At 37.9% G+C, this 18,639-nt stretch overlaps 1 protein-coding gene across 10 annotated transcripts in view; it reads right to left on the reverse strand.

The window, feature by feature from the left end:
• Positions 1–18,639, reverse strand: part of PARD3B (par-3 family cell polarity regulator beta) — a 656,325-nt gene that overhangs the window by 170,517 nt on the left and 467,169 nt on the right. For 4 of the 10 annotated variants that reach the window (XM_067548846.1, XM_067548848.1, XM_067548849.1 and 1 more), the window contains exon 19: positions 5,773–5,825. The exons of the other annotated variants lie outside the window; for them this stretch is intronic. In XM_067548846.1, coding sequence (XP_067404947.1) covers positions 5,819–5,825 — 7 coding nt within the window. In that variant the 3' untranslated portion in view covers positions 5,773–5,818. The remainder of the gene's footprint in view (positions 1–5,772; positions 5,826–18,639) is intronic. 10 annotated transcript variants of the gene reach the window in all.

Here is an 18,639-nt window from a genome sequence, read left to right on the forward strand (position 1 = left end):
GTGGAAGGCAATTTAAATCCCCAGTCTATTCTCCATGCCACCATGGAGAATAAATGACATCCCAGAACATATCCCATTCATACTACAGCTGAGGGGGTAATGAATTACATAGATAATTCAGCTACTCACTATTAAAAGATTACCCCAGTAAAAATGAAGGTTTTTGGAGGTAAATGATCATGTGTTGTCATAATGTGAGCAAGACAGCTCACAGTATTATTGATATCCTGCTACATTATATGGACCAGATTGTGACTGAGTTCTTGGATAAAATTACATTTAAAATTAGTTTGAATCACAGTCTCATGTCATATTGTCTATTCCAAAAGCCACAAATATCCAAATTTCACAGGACTGTCCAGACTTCCTTGTGCTTTTCTTTCTGAAAGCATTACATATTTATGCCAATGATAGTTTGTTTCAGAACCTATGATTTTAAGCATCATTTACATGAAAAGCTATTTTTTATTAAACCAGCATCAAACTTGCCCCCTCATCAAACAGGGTGGATTATGTTAAGATAACCCTATACCATATTCTTTTAAGGTTAGCTCAATGACAAGTGAAGAATGAACGGGACTGAAATTGTACCTTATGGGTTGTATGTAAATGTACATTTCCACAAAAGGTTACTCAATCACCAGGCTTGGGAGCACATCATCATCTAATATAAACAGACTTGTTAATAGGGACCATTTGCAACCTTTCCATCAGCTCCAAGTGTCTACCTAAGGTCAATTAAAAAATACTTAAAAGTTAGATTCATATCCGTTCCCTCCCCCACATACATCTCTGCTGTTCAGAGAAGGATGGCAAGGTGGCCTACAGGACGAAATTAGACTGTCAGAAAACATCAGGAGCCATAGCAAATCCTCTGTAAATGGTTTTGCAAAGTCTGTTTCACTTTCTGTCTAAATGAACAACAAGCCCACTTTCAATGCAGAAACAAGATGAGGAGGGGGTTTGTATCTGGGCATAAAACCATGAGTGATTAAGACAAATCCCATAGCAGGATTCTTGGAGGTCCAGTGTAGAGAGAACGCTTTCCTGGACTAAGAGAAAAGCATATCATAAAGTTAAAATTCAGAAAAAAAAATAGTGTTACTCAAGTAATTAAGGGCAATCTTGTTTTTTATGACTATTTTGTCCTTAATTTACCTAGAATTGTATCTCCAATTATCTTTATTTCACCTGTTTGCTTGCAGACTTTTTTGTATTGACTGACCATAGTTATGTTTAGAGGACTTTGCCATTCCCCCACCTCAATGCATTATCTTGGAGTCCTTTATATAAAGAGGCAAAGGCAGTGAAGTTGACTTATTCCTTTTCTCTAGCTAAATGTTTAGATATTTTTCTAAGGCTAACATGGGCCCTTTACATTGGCTAATACAACCAACTATAACCTTGCTTTCCTTTTATAAAGTGAGGGATCAGTTGTGCAAGTCCAATCCTGGGACTTGTGTCTGTTCCTGCATGGGAAGGAGAAGGCAGAAAGAAAGCAGGTGCAAGGAGCTTTAATCCCCTTACACATATATGGGAACCAAGCCCAATGGCATTTGCTGCCCTAGAGAAGGGGAATGGCAGAGCTCTGTCTCCCCTCCAGCAGAGCTTGCCCTATGCTCATTGAATCTTTTCCCAATAACAGAAATTGTTATTGGGAAGCCCCCAAATCACTATTTAACAAAGTGAGAGGAAGCAAAAAATAAAAATAGATGTATCTGAGTTTCAAGCTTAGTAGTCTCTCTCCATATGCTGAGAACTGCTATTATTCACCATCCTTCACTTTTACCTGGTACACTTTCCCCTCATCCTCCCCCACATCTTGCACATATTTTATGATATTAACTCTTGGGTTCAACATTACAACAGTTTTTTTCCTAACATATTAATACTCCTCTGGTTTCTCAGCTAGTAAATTTTACTCTGAAAAGTGTAGTGAAATGGCTGGGAATTTTCAGATGAAATGTTTTTCATTGGGCAACGTCAATCTGTCGAAACAGAAACTGTGGGGAAAGTTCAGTTTCTACGATGGTCCCAATTTGAATTCCCCTGCCCCAAAATTGTTAAAATGCCCCGTTTGGACATTTTCAAAACAAAAATTTCATTTTTCAATTCAAAATGACTTTTTGTTTTGAAAATTCAGTTAATTTACACTAAAAAGGGGAAATACCTTTAAAAGTTAAAATCGAAACAAAATGTTCTGCAATTATCAAAAACAAAATATTTCAATTTACCTCATCTAAATTTTTATTTTTTCCACAGAGTACTGGTTTGTGAAAATTTTTAAGATTGACTTTTTGTCTCATTTCAAGATGGGGAAATTTTTGAAATCTCAAAATCTCTTGTGGGTTGGAAAAACTGTTTCTTGCCCAGCTCTAGAAAAGATAAATGTTACCTTCTTACATAACACACTGCTTCCTCTGAATTCAGTTATATTAGTTTACTTTAGAAATAAAATAAGTTTTTGCTATTTTTTTTACTCCTGTTAACCCAGCAGATCCAATACAGCTAATAGAAGGAAAACTGGATTTTATTCCCATTTGTGAATTACCTAAAGGATTGTTAATTCCATTCCAATTAACAAGTTAAATTCTGCTCTGATTATATCTGTGAAATGCCACTAAGGAAAATGGGATTGCACAGTTATAACAAAGCAAATGACCCAGCCTCAAAAACCTTTGTGTTTGGGTGATAATGACTGAACAGGAAGAAATACATCTTGACTCTCAAGGAGAGTTTGCAGGGCTAGAGTAAAAACTTACTTGTGAACTGAGAAATCTGTTATGGAGCTATTGAGAGAAACACAGAACTTGACCAACCACTTTTACAGTCACTATTCAGAAGTGCACTTAGAGAGTTCTCTTTCTCTAGCTAAGCTCTTTCTAGGAAGTTTGAGAAAAGCTTCACTATGAAGTATAGGTAGAACTCATTCCACTGTAACCCAAAAGAAAATGCATTAGTTCTAAATAACAGATTTATATTGGTTAAATCATACAAGCACAAACCATGGCAACTTTAGGGGCCTGTTCCAATACCCATTAAAGTGAATTGAGACACCCATTTACTTCGATGGGCTTTGAATATGGCCCTGGAGGTTTTTAACACTGTTTAAGGCACTGTTTTTCTGGTTTTATGGTTTCACACCAATGCATATTAGCTTGACAAGTTCGCTAATTTCGTCTCTAATAAGGTCAAAATGCTTCATGATGTCCTCTGCTGGATTAGGGGTATTATTTAACATCCAGCTTCTCTTTTGCAGACTAAACAAGCCTAGTTCCCTCAGCCTCTCCTCATAAATCTTGTGCTCCAGCCCCCTAATAATTTTTGTTGCCCTCCACTGGACTCTCTCCAACTTGTCCACATCCTTTTTGTAGTGGGGGGCCCAAAACTGGACACAATATTCCAAATGCGGCCTCACCAATGCCGAATTGAGGGGAATAATCACTTCCCTCGATCTGCTGGCAATGCTCCTAATAATGCAGCCCAATATGCTATTAGCCTCCTTGGCAACCAGGGCACACTGCTGACTCATATCCAGCTTCTTATCCACTGTAACCCCCAAGTCCTTTTCTGCAGAACTGCTGCCTAGCCCATCGGTCCCCAGTCTGTAGTTGTGTCTGGGATTCTTCAGTCCTAAGTGGGGGACTCTGCACTTGTCCTTGTTGAACCTCATCAGATTTCTTTTGGCCCAATCCTCCAATGTGTCTAGGTCACTTAGTATCCTATCCCTACCTTCCAGGATATCTACCACTCCCCTTAGCTTAGTGTCATCTGTAAACTTGCTGAGGGTGCAATCTACCCCATTCTCCAGATCATTAATAAAGATGTTGAACAAAACTGGCCCCAGGACCGACCCCTGGGGCACTCCGCTTGTGACCAGCTGCCAGCTAGACATTCAGCCATTGATCACTACCAGTTGAGCCCAATGTTCTAGCCAGCTCTCTATCCATTTTATAGTCCATTCATCTAAAGAAGTATGGGTTGGAACTGAGACTATCACTACACATTTATCAGCAAGTTAAAGAAGTCTAATATAAAACTGCATGTTATCAGTAATTTTTGCCCATCTTCTTCACTCTATATCTCAAAATTGCTAAAGTGCATTGACCTGAATCAAATCTTGCTGTTTCTTCAAAAAACCAACACGAGTATTTAAAAAATGGATTTCAAAACTGAACAGATACTGAACTAACACTGCCTTATTAAAGGTCTATAACGATCTTACTATTGTTCACTCATGTGGATTGCCATTTCTGTTGATTCTGTGTAACTGGTCTGCACAATTCAATACAATTGATCATAAGATATTTATACGTATATTATCATCTACATTTGGTATCCAGGGGGTTTGCACTCTTATAGCTAGAGTCCTTCCTCATGTAATGTATTTTTATGTGTAGCTTGTAGTAAAATTGCTCTATCTTGCTTTTTAAAATTTCCTGTGGATATTCAATGAGATTCTGTTCTGGGCCCACTGCTTTATTTTTGATAGCAACAGTTACTTGATGCTGTTAATTGAATCTCATTTCTTCAATTATTTGTATGTAGATGATGTGTCAATTTACATTTCTTTCTAGGTGTTGGGTTTTGTTTGTTTCCCTCTGAGGGTCTTTTTCTGAAGGCTTCTACTTACAAGGTCTCTCTTTCTGGCTGATCTTTGCAACTGAGAGCTTGACCCTATTATTGGGCAAGAATAAGAGGAAACTGCAGCTATCCAGTCTGTTTTCCAGTTTTCTACTTTTGGTATTTTTGCTTTGAGAAAAAACACTTCCTTCTGTTTAACTAGTCTGTAGACTGTGACAATAAGGAGTACTTTTTTATACTCTGATTTTTTTAAACTCAAATTTCAGGAAAATAATTAGGAATTGCAGATTGCATTTGCTAAATATTTCCAAAATTGGAGAATGGTTGATAGATTCTGTGGCTAAAATCTTGAGTGTTTCTCTGCTTCATCACAAGCATGGCCTTCTTGCTAGTCTTCATTAATATTCTCCTTTTGGTTTATAAATTGGTATAGCATTACACAGCCCATTTGATTATCATTGTTCCCCTTCTTCTTGTGAGCTATTCATTTCAGGCACTAGTCATTTCTAGATTCTAAAAATTAAGATTTAGAATTGTCTCTGATATCTAAGGCACACATCTCTACTACACCTTTATACTTGCAAGGCTTGTTTCATGTCTATATTCTGCCTCTCCTGCTCCATTAAGCTTTAACCTTTGAACTGTTTAAGTTATTTTTCCATTTAGATTTATAGAAACTTGTGAATGAAACTCATCTAAGCTCAACCAGAGATGATGCAATGTTTGCCCCTTCTAGGCATGGACCCATCTTTATAGAAATGAGTGATCCAATTTAAATCTGATCTGTAAAAAGGAGACAGAATACTCTTCACAATGAACATTTTTTTTGACTGTTTCCAAATGACGACAGTCAAATTCACCAAGTTGTCCACCACCTAGAACAACTGCACTAGAACTTCTTACTGTGAATGAATTCTTGTATGGTGCTTTGATACGACTGTGATAAGTGCTCTGTAGATGTCAAAAGAAACCATGGCTGCCACAAAGAAAGAGATTCATAATGAGAGGACCATCAGGAGTGATCTAAACTCTGCCCAATAAATTCTCTCTATGATAGGTCATGTGTACATCAAGGTGACTGATGAGATGACTAATTACAATAAATAAATATCTGAGAAGGACAATTAAGAGTCACTTTATTGACAACTAGGATATCCCTCATCACCACTAATACAAAGGTCCACTAACCATACAATGTCCTCCCTTAGAGATGTCTTCCACAGATTTGGGTCCATCAATCTCTGTGGGCAAACAAGAAAATACTTCATAATGAGTCTTCTCCAGATTATTCTTGATTTCTTATTTCTTAATTTTCCCTCTCTGTAATAAGCACCCTTCCCATTCCAAAACAAATAAACTGACATCCCACAACTCAAAAGTGTTATCCTGGCTTACAAAAACTGATATGAAGAATGGCCGATGGGTAGGGCACTGCTCTAGGACTTGGGAGGCCCTGATTCAATTCCCTGCTTTCCAAAGACTTTGCATGTGATCTTGGGGGAGTTACTTAGCTTCTCTGTGACTCAGTTACATATCTATAAAATGCAGCTAATAACATTTCCCTTTCTCACAAGTGTGTTGCGAGGATAAATACATGAAGGATTGTGAGGCATTTTGAGATCAACTGATGAAAAACACTATATAAGAGTTAAGAGACACAATAATAATACCTAACTTATCAGATAAAGAGGTATAGTGTTCTTCTGGAAACTAAATTCATGATATTTCAAGTGACTTATGTATCAATACACCAGGTCTGTGTGTGAATATAGCTAGGAATTTAAAACATTGAAGTTACGGACTTTCACTACATATATGTATATATACATTATATATACACACACACACTCACACATTTCAGAAGAGTTGGTTAAAAGTTCTCATTTTAGCTCTTCTGTAAACTTATACTATGTGTGATCATACAGCGTTTTAATAAAAATCTAGACCAAAAAAGATAATATATTGATAGTACAGTTGTGGTTTATTGTATGTTGCTTTGCTCAGTGTTGGACTGAGATCTCTAAGTTACTAAACTGCAGAGGTAAATCTTGAACTACTAAATTATTCAAACCTTGGGCCATTGAGGGTTGTGGGTTTTGGGGTTTTTTTTTGGTAATTTAAAAAATATCTTCTTCAAATGAAAGATTAACTTGTCTGAGTACCCAGCTGAAAATGGATATCAAGTATGTGGACAGCAGTTTATAGTATGACATAAGTTTTCGACAGTAGGCCCTAGTCTGTAGGGATTTTTTCACTATGACAGGATCATCTCCTTGCAATTTTTTTAAACGCTGCCCTAAACCCAGAAAAGATTAAACTTCACTTCAGTTAAAATATTTCCACAAGATAAGAGGAAGTCAGTATTTCAACTAAAATAAATGTTAAGGATGAACTATATAAATATATATCCACTGGAATATTTTAGTGCATTTCAGACTGTCAAAAATGTGATGCACCTCTAACTGGGATGATAAATCACATATTACACCACAGCTTCCCCACTCTCTTCTCGCCAAACATCCAGAAATGTACAAGTCTTTGTAGAACACTGAAGTATTTCTATGACACAGATTTTTAATAGTAATTTCCAGACAATAGCTGCAATAAAACCAGATCCAGGTTATTACAGCAGTAAGGACTAAAGCCAGTTACCCATTCAGAACTGCATGCCAAACTGGTTTTCACCACTCACTAGTTACAACATCCTTCACATGAAAATCAACAAATTAGGCAGTTTACACGAAGCCATTCTGCAAGAATTACAAGTCTCATAATGGGGAGGTTTCCCGAAACACCACTGGTGTTCATATTAAGGATGCCACAGATACAATTACATCTCTGGTTTGAAGGATTTTAAATTGCTGTTTTAATTTTAAATTTAAATTAATTCAGCAAATATTTATTATACATGATGAAAGGGTTCAACAGCAATGGCTATAGGCAGACAGAGTACCATGCTTGAAAATTTCTCCATGTAATTTTTCAAAGCGTTTCAATCTGGATCTACTATTGCAACACTTTGTTTAGCAGACTCAACTGTCCCAGGTGAAGGATAGTTTTATGAAGTGATAAATGTCCACTAGAAACAGGAAAAGATTAAACAGGTAGACACTAAGAAAAAATTGAATGCATGTGTTCAGAGGAGAAAGGCTAGTGCATTAATTTATTGCTTCACATACACTTATCATACCTTAACTTTTTAAAGGAAAGAAAAAATTACTTATTTCTTTTAGAATAATTTAGGTCAAGCCGGTTACATCCAGCCCCAAGGAAATATCACGTTTTCTAGTTCTAGTAAAAATGATCTTCTATGAAGCATGAATTATTTCTATGGAGCATGAATGGTAAGTACTGCAAAATCTCCACCTTTTGTCAAATGGATCACAAAGTTCTCACCTTTAGATTGATATTTTATAGGGTCGGTCACATTAAAACAAAAAATTCAATAATGTTAACATGTATCACTAACAAACCAAAATATATTTTAACACAGTGAATGCTCAGAGTCCCCTCTTACTGGTTGTCATAAAGGCTGAGCACTTTTACAGCAGCATTTGCAGGGACACAACCCTCCACAACAACAGAATAAAGGAAAGTGTATTTCTTTGAATAATTTACTTCATCCATGTAGTTTTTAATTGAATGCAGAACATTAGTATATCAGTTATATTAAACTATTCCAACAGCAAATGCATTTAGGTTTCCAGATGAGGAAAAACAAAATATAGACAAAAACAAAACACAAAACAAAAAAACCCCTGGTTGTGGAGTTGAAAGAATACAAAGAAATACAGCTTGCTTTTTATCTTATTATTTTCTTACCAGAAAAAAAATCTATACACAATTTTACCATCCACCTGTCACTGGAAAATAATTTTTACATCTCTATTTTCACTTTATTACCTATAAATCTGATAATCTGGGGTTAGTGCAAGGCCAGGTATCCACTACCTTCAAATACAGGACAATAAATGGCACAAGAATACAGTACATTACTTCAAATCTAACACTGAAGTTAAATAGTGAAGAGCTATAGTACAGATTCAGAACTTTGTATAGCACATACTGTAGATACACACATACAGACTACTATTCAATTTGGGAGTCAACTTTCAAGACTCAAACATATCTTTTAAAGTTCCTAGTCTACTGGCAATAGGCAGCAATATATATGTCACCACAAATTATATATATATATAGCAGTAATCCATATTACATCAGCATTTACCTAGAGTTCCACATAGCAATGGCTGCCACATTGGCTTAACTGACCTTGGCTTAATTGCTCTGTGCCTCAGATTCCTCATTATAAATGACTACTTACCTTTCTTACATTATCATGGCTAAATAAACATTTGTAAAGTACTCTGGGCTCATTAGATTCAATGCAATGTGCTACAGAAGTGCAGGGTATTTTTATTAGTTATTTGTTGTAGCAGATTAATATATGTTTATATTCGGATAGTGCCCAGTATTGCAATCAGTATTGTGATCCCACTGTGCTGGGCGCTGTACAATCATGGATTACAGACAATCCCTGCCCCATTTGCAAACTAAAAGACACAAAAGAGATGCCTGGGAGAGGATGGAGATTTAACATACAAACAAATGAACATGATGATGAACTGCACAGCTTTGTTAGTTACATACACCAATGAAATGTGTTGCTGTTTTTTTATTAATGAGGAGCAGAAGTAGGAAGAAGGAATGGGGGGCTTAGAGTGAAGGAGAGAACTCATCACCTGCCTAGCTATGGTCAGCAGACATAAGAATCACAGCAGATGTGGTTGGAAGAATCACAGCAGAGGTGAATCTGAAGGAAGTATATGACTGAGGAAAAAGGTAGGGATGTGGTATCAAGCAGTTTTTCCCATGCATGCTGGGTTAGAAAGCACAAAGATGTTTAAAGGACAAGGTGACTGGTGAGTGGTAAAGGCTGGGAATGCTGCTGGAGCAGAATGTCACTAAATCAGCATGTTGGGGTGGGGCTACATTGAGAAGGGCCTTAAAAAGATAAATACAAAAAACTTGTGTTTGAGGTGGAGGAAATTTATGGGGGGAAAGGGGCAGCGACAGTATTCTTTGTAGTCAGAATGATGAGCCAAGCCGATGCTTTTAACAACAGATATTCAAATGGACTTGAGGGGTGCTAAGCTGCACAGTCAGGAAGGAAGAGGTTGTAATGGTTGAGATGTGAAATAAGATCTTGGACAAGAGTTTTAGCAGTGTTGTCAGAGAGGAAAAGCGAGATCTTAGAGATGTTGTGTAGGAAGAATTAGCAAGATTTAGACACTGCCTGAATTTGTGGGTCTACAGAAAGGGCTGAGTCAAAGATGATGCTCAAGTTATGGGCCTGAGTGAGTGAAAGGATGGCACTGCTGTTCGCAATGATAAAGAGATGGAGATGGGAGGGCTTGTTGTTGGAACAGCTAAATTTTGGCCATGTTGAGTTTTAGATGACAATTAGATGTCCATGAAAAGAAGTCAAAAAGCCAGGCTGCAATGATGGATTGGGGATGGGGGAGAGCTTGTCAGCAGAGAAGGAGACTTGTGGGTACCATTGGCATAATGGTAATCAAATATATGCTTTTGTAGATGAAAGCACATATAGATAGGATGTAGAGGGAGAAGAGGAGTGAACCACGAACGGAGCCTTGTGAGATGCCCAGAGAGAGGGGGAAAATGAGGAGAAAAATTAAGAAACAAGACCCTGCTGAAGCAATCAGATAAGTAAGAGAACCCTGAGGGAACAGATCTGTGCAGAAGCTAACAAAGGACAGAACTGATAGTGCCAAAAACTTCTGACATGTCAAGGAGGATAAAGAATACAGGCCCAGAAACTGACTAAAGAAGTCACTAGAGATTCTGGCAAGCACAGTTTGAATGGAGTGTAGAGGGCTGAAGCCAGATTAGGAAGGGTCAAGAAACTACAAGGAGCTTCAGACCGTGGTTCAAGGAGGTGGAGACAAAGAAGAGAGGAGAAAGATTGGGTAATGGTTTGAGGGTGGGTCATTTTTTAAGATAGGGGAGGAGAAAGCATATTAATACTGAGAGAGAAAAAAACATGCTGAGAATGAGAAGCTGAGGAGAGAATTGAGAGGCGAGGTGAGAGTAAGAGTGATGGAGGTTAAGAACTGGAAAGAGATGAAAGGCTGGAAGACAGCAGGCAGAAAGTCTCGGTGACAGGTGAGAAAGGAGAGTATACTAGGGAGCCAAAAGAAAAAGGGCTGAGGGAAGTCATGCCAGATCTTCATACGTTTTTTAATAAAAAAAACTCTCTTAGGTACTTATATGACATCTATTAATGTAGTATTTGAGCACCTCACAATCTTTAATGTGTTTATCCTCACAGCAACATGGTGAAGTAGGGAAGTGCTATTATCCCCATTGCACAAATGGAGAACTGAAGCATCAAAATCAGTTGGAGTTAAGCATCTAAATACCTTTAAAAATCTGGCTGCAGGTGACACACAGACTGTGGCAGAGCAGGGAACTGAATCTAGGTTTCTCAAATCCCATGTTTACATTTTATCCACTGGACTATTCTGCACTGAGAAAGAGGAGAAGGGAGTAGGGCTCAAAGGGGTCTGGTATTCTTAAACTACTGTAACTCCATATATTCTAAAATTATGATTATCTCAAAAGTCAGCTTTGCTCCCTTTTACATGTCAGCAAAACAAAAGGTCAGCCTACTGAAATACTAGCAAGGCCTGACTTTCTTCTATTAATAAGGAGACACATTTTTTTAAAGCAACAGTTAAATAAATGGCTGCATGTCTGTAATCACTGCAACTTAAAATGTCAATTGGATTTGAGCTGCCATGTGCATTTAATCAATGTCTCTGTATTATAAAATAAATATTACTTTAGTTTGACTGCTTTATCTGGCATAAATCATAATTTAGTGAGATAAACACATTTCACTTTCTCTACAGATGGCTGCTAATGGCAATACCTATTAAACTGGCACCTGCCAGCACTGTACAGTTAAGGAATCTGTTTGCATTCCCATTATATGTCCCTATTTCTATAACTTTGCTGTTAATTATTTTTCTTCATTTATTTAGCAATAATTATTGAAATACAAGAAAAAAAATACTTGATTTTTTTGTTTAAAGGTAGAATTCAATTCTGCTATCTGTACCGTATTTATTTCTTGTTGATAAAGGTTGTTAAAATGAGCAATGGAAAAGTGTATTGAATGAAGAATACAATACAATACTAGAATGTACCCAATGAGGAGACACTTTCAAGAATTCATCTTGCAGTTTGTGTTAGGCCTCTCCTGCAGAGGAGTATTCTGGAAAACTAGAAAATTGGAGTCTGAGGACTGGTCTTTATGGTGGGTTTGTATGTGGCAAACCAGGGTGTGACTTAGCAGCATGCCAGCCCCGCTACACATTAACACATCGTGTGGACCCTGCTACTGTACACCGAGTTCTATAGTGAATGAGGTAGCAGAGCAACATGGCGAGTTTGTGCACAGCAAACTAGTGTCCTGTAGATTAACATCCTGGCTTGTCGTGCATGAACTCGTGCAGAGAAGTCCAGAGAAATCTATGAAAAGCTGGTCATCCCTAGGAAAGACCTGCCTGTTAAATTAGAGCCTATATTTTCAGCAGCACTGGAGTTTCCATTTGTTTTAACAAGCACTACATACACAAACATGAAAATTAAGTGTGTGTATATTTAAATAGATATCACATAGAAATGAACATGCAAACTGTCCCTTAAAGATACAACTCTCAATTGTATTCATTTAATTACAGTTTAAATAATGGTATTTTAACTTGAAGTAGAGAAGCTGGTATTTTATAAAAGTATACTTTGCTTCTCAAAATACAAGTTTGTGATTTCTAGTTTTTAAAAGGAATCAAGTTGGACTTTGTGCTCTGATCTGTTAAGCAACTATCTCATTATCCAAGTGAAGTAATGAGAATAAGGGGTCTATTCTTCAGTGCACTTATATAAGTCTTATTAACATTAATGAGATTTATGCATGCATATTAAGAGGAGAACAGACCCCTAATTAAACAAATAAGTCTTTAGTAGGCAGTATGCATGATCATTTTTAGTACAGAAAAATCCTCGTGTCTCTGCTTTGGACAAACTATAAACATAACTAAGGAGTCATCAATACTATGGAGGAGGAAGAAGAGCATCATTCAGGTTTTTTCAAAAAATGATTTGACAACCAACCAACCAACCAACCAATACATTTTTAAATTAATTAGATGCATCCACCCCCTCCTCCTTCTGTACACACTAAAATAAACAGTTTTATTTAACTGACATATTTGTACAGTAGATGTGCTTCACAGATGAAAGGAAATTAAGGTCTCATAATAGCTAAACAGCTTCCCAGAACAGAAGGTTATGTACTCTGGTCACCTCAACTGGTCTTCTCCACCAAATGCAAAAGGACACAATCTGTCTCAGATTTCTCTGTTAGTTGAGCCACAAATGACTATAAAAATCACCTCATATGAATCTGATTGTAATTTAATCTAGTTGACTCTTCTTTATTTACCCATGACTACTTATTTATTTCCATCCCTCTCTATATACATGTAAAATCTCTCTCCATGCAGCATACAGCTATTATTTGCTCTATTTGTCTACATTATACTGGTAACTTTTCTCACAAATGCTTAACTTTGCAGAGCAACACACACTAGAAAAATTTTTAATACATCACACTGCTACACTTAATGGAAGTCAATATCTGTATATCATGCCATCTACTCTGCAATACTATTATAGGATCAACAGTGCTGGTCATAAAAGTATCATTCTGAGCACAAGGCCTATAATGGTAATAATAGGGGGGAAGAGATTAGAAGGAAGAGTGGGTCATTTCTCTCTTCCAAGTAAAATGAAAAATTAAAATCACTAGGGCACTTAGCTCAAAAGGAAACTGGTAAATTAAGAGTACAAAAAATAAAATATTCATGGCTCATATTGTGAAAAGGAAATTAAATAATTTAAGATGAATTGTTATGTGAGGAAAAAGTAGCATTTTCAAAGAGGAAAAAAGTAACTAATACACAGATACATTCTCTTTTCCATTTCTTGTTCACTACACTCGGAGACAGGCGCACACACACAACCACTTATATGAACTGCAGTTGCCATTGATCTGCAAATCTAGTATTTCCCCACTGATTCCAGTCCAGTTAAGCTAACTGTACAAATGGAGCTGTGTTACATTAAGACAAGAGTTCTTATTTTCAGTGGGCTTCTGAACCCAGACTGAAAAAAGAATGAGAGGCTTCTTTCCTGTGTATTCCAGTTTGGCTATCCTTTTGTCTCTGAATCACCAAGTACACAGTTGATCTGGTATTACAGCAAATCATCATGACTACAGCCTGTTGGCGTCTGCCTATGGGGATCTAGCTATTGAAATGTCACTGGCATGGCTGCAGTCCATTAGCTAACTTACCTTCGTACCCAAAAAGCTGAAGGGCTACCCAGAAATTTTACAACCACTATCTGGAAAAAGTAATAACAGGGCCATAGCTGTGTTACATTTCCTATACCTTAGGCCTTTAGCAACTGTGGTGGGATCAGGGACAGAGCAGCAACGTACGACTGATGTCACATTCCCTTGGTGATTTAAAGGTTCAGTCTTTAACTTAATTTAAAAACTGAGCTAAAGCCTCGCTTTGTGGGAAAAGTATATGATGACAAGATTTCAAAGCAGGACAATTAAATAACTAATGACCTCAAATTAAGAATCTAGAATCCATCACCTAGCAAACTCTGGAAAAAGATATTTCCTCAGATTGATCTCTTGGTTAGATTTGTCCAGAGCTCCCAACGCTAAATGCTAATGCATTTTACATTAGTACTCAGCATCAGCAAATTCCAATGCCCTGCATCAAGGAGTTAATTAATCCTTCAAAATAGCCAAAAGAGTAATTTAGAAAGGACTTAGATGCAAATCTGAAACAATGAATGACACAATGGCCTTATTTAAAGCATACAGTATGTCTTTAGAGCACACAATTTCTCATGCAAATTGAAGAATCCTTCAAGATGAAGAGAGTTGACCTGAGGAAGAGCACGCCTTCCAAACCTTGCCATGGCCTGAAACAATGGTTAGTGCAGAAAGAAAGGGCTGAACTGAGAATGTAGTGGGATACTACCTAGTCTTGCTGCTGTTGTGGGTCTCTATGGAATATATAAACATTTGGAATATAACTGAATGAGAATATTTTGGTATATTCAAAAAGAATCTAACTGCTTGGTGCAAGACATTGGCTTTTCCTGACGTTATGGTAAAATATAAAATGCTAATGCTAAATGCAAAGATTTTACTGACGTTCTGTGGATAGTGCATATGTGGGCCAATATTTAGGGAGATTATAAATACACCTCTAGTTATAGTACGTAGCGCTTACTACCAAAAGGTAATACACCAAGCATTGTAAGCATCATACAATAAAGAGTCCTGCAACTAAACACTGTCAAACACTATTATGGATTTTAAAAAACCAACAAAACTGAGAACCAGCTTCAGCTATATTTAGAAATCTCAAACCTGGCCCAATGGGGTAAATCACAAAAAAAGGGGAATCTGAAAGTTCCTGTTCAACTGTGTAAAACACAATAATGAGTATTTAAACAAGAACAATAAAAGCATGTTTGCTTGATAGGTTCACTGAATCATATCATAAGAGACAACAGGAAAGCAATATTTTTTTTTAATTTAAAAAAACCCACAACCCACAAGTAAATAGCAGCTGAGCAATAGATGAGGAACTAAGGGAAATCTGTTAGCAACTGGTAACAGCTTTGGTATTTTCTGTTGCTAAAGGGGAAAGGAAAGTGTGCAGCAGTGATTCCAATATGTTCAAAAATCTCAGTTGTGAAAGGCTATAGCAACACAGTTCCTTTTTTCATGCTAAAGACAAAGGTTAGGATTGGTTTTAATACCTTGAACTGCGTTGCTATTGACAAGAGACAAACAAGCAAACTCGCATGGATATACTACAGATATGAAAAATATGCAATTGCTATATACAGCACAGTGAGTATAATGCACAAAAATATCCTCCACAGCAGTGGTTCCCAACTCGCGGTCCGCGGGGCTTTCAAAGCGGCCCGCCACCCCACTCCTGCCGGCTGCATAGGGAGCCACCGCCTAAGGATCCAGGCAGAGCGCGTTGCCATGGGGCTAAAAGACCAGTGCAGGCTCTTTGCTGCAGCCAAGGGGACGGGAGATCAAGCGCTGCCCTCCACCTGGCTGTAGCAGGGAGCACAGCAAAGTGCTCTGCCTGGATCCCTAGGCACTGGGTCCCTGCTGGAGCCAGAGGGAGAGGAACAATGATCATCCATCTCCCTGACTGCAGAAGGGAGCCACTATTTAGGAAGCCAGGTGGAGCCCATGGGGCTACAGGATGGGTGTGGTTTCGCAGCTGCAGCCAGGGGGATGGGAGATCAGCGAGGAGGGAGGCAGCGTCCTTCTGGCTGGCTGCAGTTGCAGAGACTGGTGGCCCTTCAGGGTTGTAAAAATGGCATCTGTGGTCCTTGAGCCAAAAAGATTGTGAACCGCTGCTCCACAGTCTAGTGCAACTTTCCTAGGGACTAGTGGATTAGTGGGTGCCTTGAACTGCTCTCCATTAACTCTCCCTTTACAGTCTAGTTTCCTCCCATTCCACTGAAACTACTTGTGTTATGGTTAACAATGATTTCTTCATGAACAGATCTCAAGGCTGCTTCTTCATTTTTTACTTCCTAGATCTGGGGCCTTCAACATGGCAGAATACTCCCTTCCTCTTCAAACTATTCCTCTCCTGGTTTCAACAACTCTGCTTTGCTGGTTCTCTTACTACCTCTTCCAGCTGCTTCTTCAGTGTCTCCTCTGTTGGCTCTTCCTCCCTCCGTCAGTTTACCACAGGGTTATGTCCTTTGCCCTCATCCTCCTTTCACACTACACTTTTCCTGGGCAAACTCATAACTAGAACTACCATCTCTACAACTGGGAATCTCAGGTTTCCTTCTCCACCCAACCTTCTCTTCCCTGTTCACACTCATATTTTTGGTAACTCCTATTGCATTTCCTGCTAACAGCTGAAATTCAACACAGTTCTCAAAAATTAAACTCCTGTTTCTTTACAAATATTTCCCTCCACTTCTTTCTCTGTAAATATCAACTATTATCAGCCATCCTCCATCTAACAGAGACTCACAACCTTAATGTCATCTTCAGCTTCTCTCTCTTTCCCCCACAGACGTTCTACCACTAAATCATGCCAGTTTCACCTCTGCAAAGTCTTAAAAATCTGCCTGTGTCTTTACATCCCTGCTGCTAAAACTTCTTGAACTTCTATTACTTCAATCCCTTTCTTTCCAGCCTTGCTGACACTCTCACTCTAATCAATTCAAAACTTTGCTGTGAATATCACCTCTGGTAACTATTATCATCACAATACTCTGCCCCCTTCTACAATTCCTTCACTAGTGCCCAAAGTAACTTGTTCCTGCTTTCAGGGCCAATCACAATTAGTATTTTACAATAGTTGTCTGCATTTGCTTCTCCCCATTTAGGTTTGATTTGAGAGTCAGTAAGACGTGCTCTGAGTCACCTCAGTGCTTTGCTAAATCCCAGCCTTATGTGCTCAGTCCAAATTGCTCATCTCCTTTCATCTCTTGTTTCATGCTCCCCTCTATGATTGGAACACCCTTCCTGACCCAATCCATCATGTCTCCATACCCTCCTCCTCTAAGCCCCTTCTCTAAATCCACTCTTCCAGAAAGTTTTTAAATTATAGCCCCTAACATTAAAATATAAATTAAATTATAATCATATTTAAAAACACAAGACAAATGAAAAATAAACGCCTTAGTTACTCTTTAGAAGCATCTACAAACTTTCCAAGTAAACACTCAATTATTCTCTCCTTGCCTACAAACTTCCCTTCTTCTGTTCCACTCTAATCTTGTCACCTCCATTTTTTGTGTTTCTTAGACTGTAAACAATTTGGGACAGGAATTCCATCTTTGTCCTGTCCATTTGTGGTGCTAGATGGATAAATAATAATGGTAATAATGAAAAATATCAGTCAATAAGACTCCCTATCAAAATTAAATCTAACTGTGTGAAAAGTTCAGATGAATAATATATGCATGTAGTCAAAATATAAAACATACAGATTTCATGTTCTCTCTCTCTAGAAAAAACAGTATTATTTTTGCCTGAAGTGAAGTTCTACTTTATCCCAGTGGTTTCCAAACTTTTCTCTGCCGTGGAACATCTTGATATTTTTAATTATTTTGAGGCACACCACCATATAGCCTCCAAATGAACTCATGAATATTCATGAGCCAATTCGGAATTCTTTAAGTACACCGGTTGGGAAACACTGCTCTAACCAGTGAATCAGTAGAACTGGAGTCCTGTGGTTCCATGTTTCTTGTTTATCACTAACTCTGCCAAGTGTACAAACTCCATTTTGGATCTGAAATTAAGGTATGTCCTCTCTGGCTCATACATCTTCACCAGTAATAAAGATTTTGAATTTGGATCTTAATTATCAGACCTGTCGGTGATGCATGAGTCAGAATAATTACATTTTTGCCTGATTAGTGTGCAATCCAGTTTTCATTCCCACAGCTTTATTAGCTCTGCAGGGTTAACTTGAGTACAAAAGCAGATATGACACTAAAGATACATAAAGATACATACATAGATACATAAAGATACATACATGAAGAACTCACCAATCTAATTAATTTTTTTTAAACTACAGCTGCATTTTAAGCTAGATTTCTTTAAATTGTATGAACACAAAAGGGTGTGCAAATTGCACACCTAGTTAGCATGCATAAGTATTACAAAAGGTATGCATATCTCATAGAATCATAGAAGATTAGAGTTGGAAGGGACCTCAGGAGGTCATCTAGTCCAACCCCCTGCTCAAAGCAGGACTAACCTCAGCTAAATCATCCCAGCCAGGGCTTTGTCAAGTCGCAGCTTAAAAACCTCTGAAGATAGAGATTCCACCACCTCCCTAGGTAACCCATTCCAGTGCTTCACCACTCTCCTACTGA

This window comes from Emydura macquarii, unplaced genomic scaffold, assembly GCF_026122565.2.
Source record: "Emydura macquarii macquarii isolate MOO-44397 ecotype Brisbane River unplaced genomic scaffold, CSIRO-AGI_Emac_v2 contig_1253, whole genome shotgun sequence".
NCBI classification, from domain to species: Eukaryota; Metazoa; Chordata; order Testudines; family Chelidae; genus Emydura; species Emydura macquarii.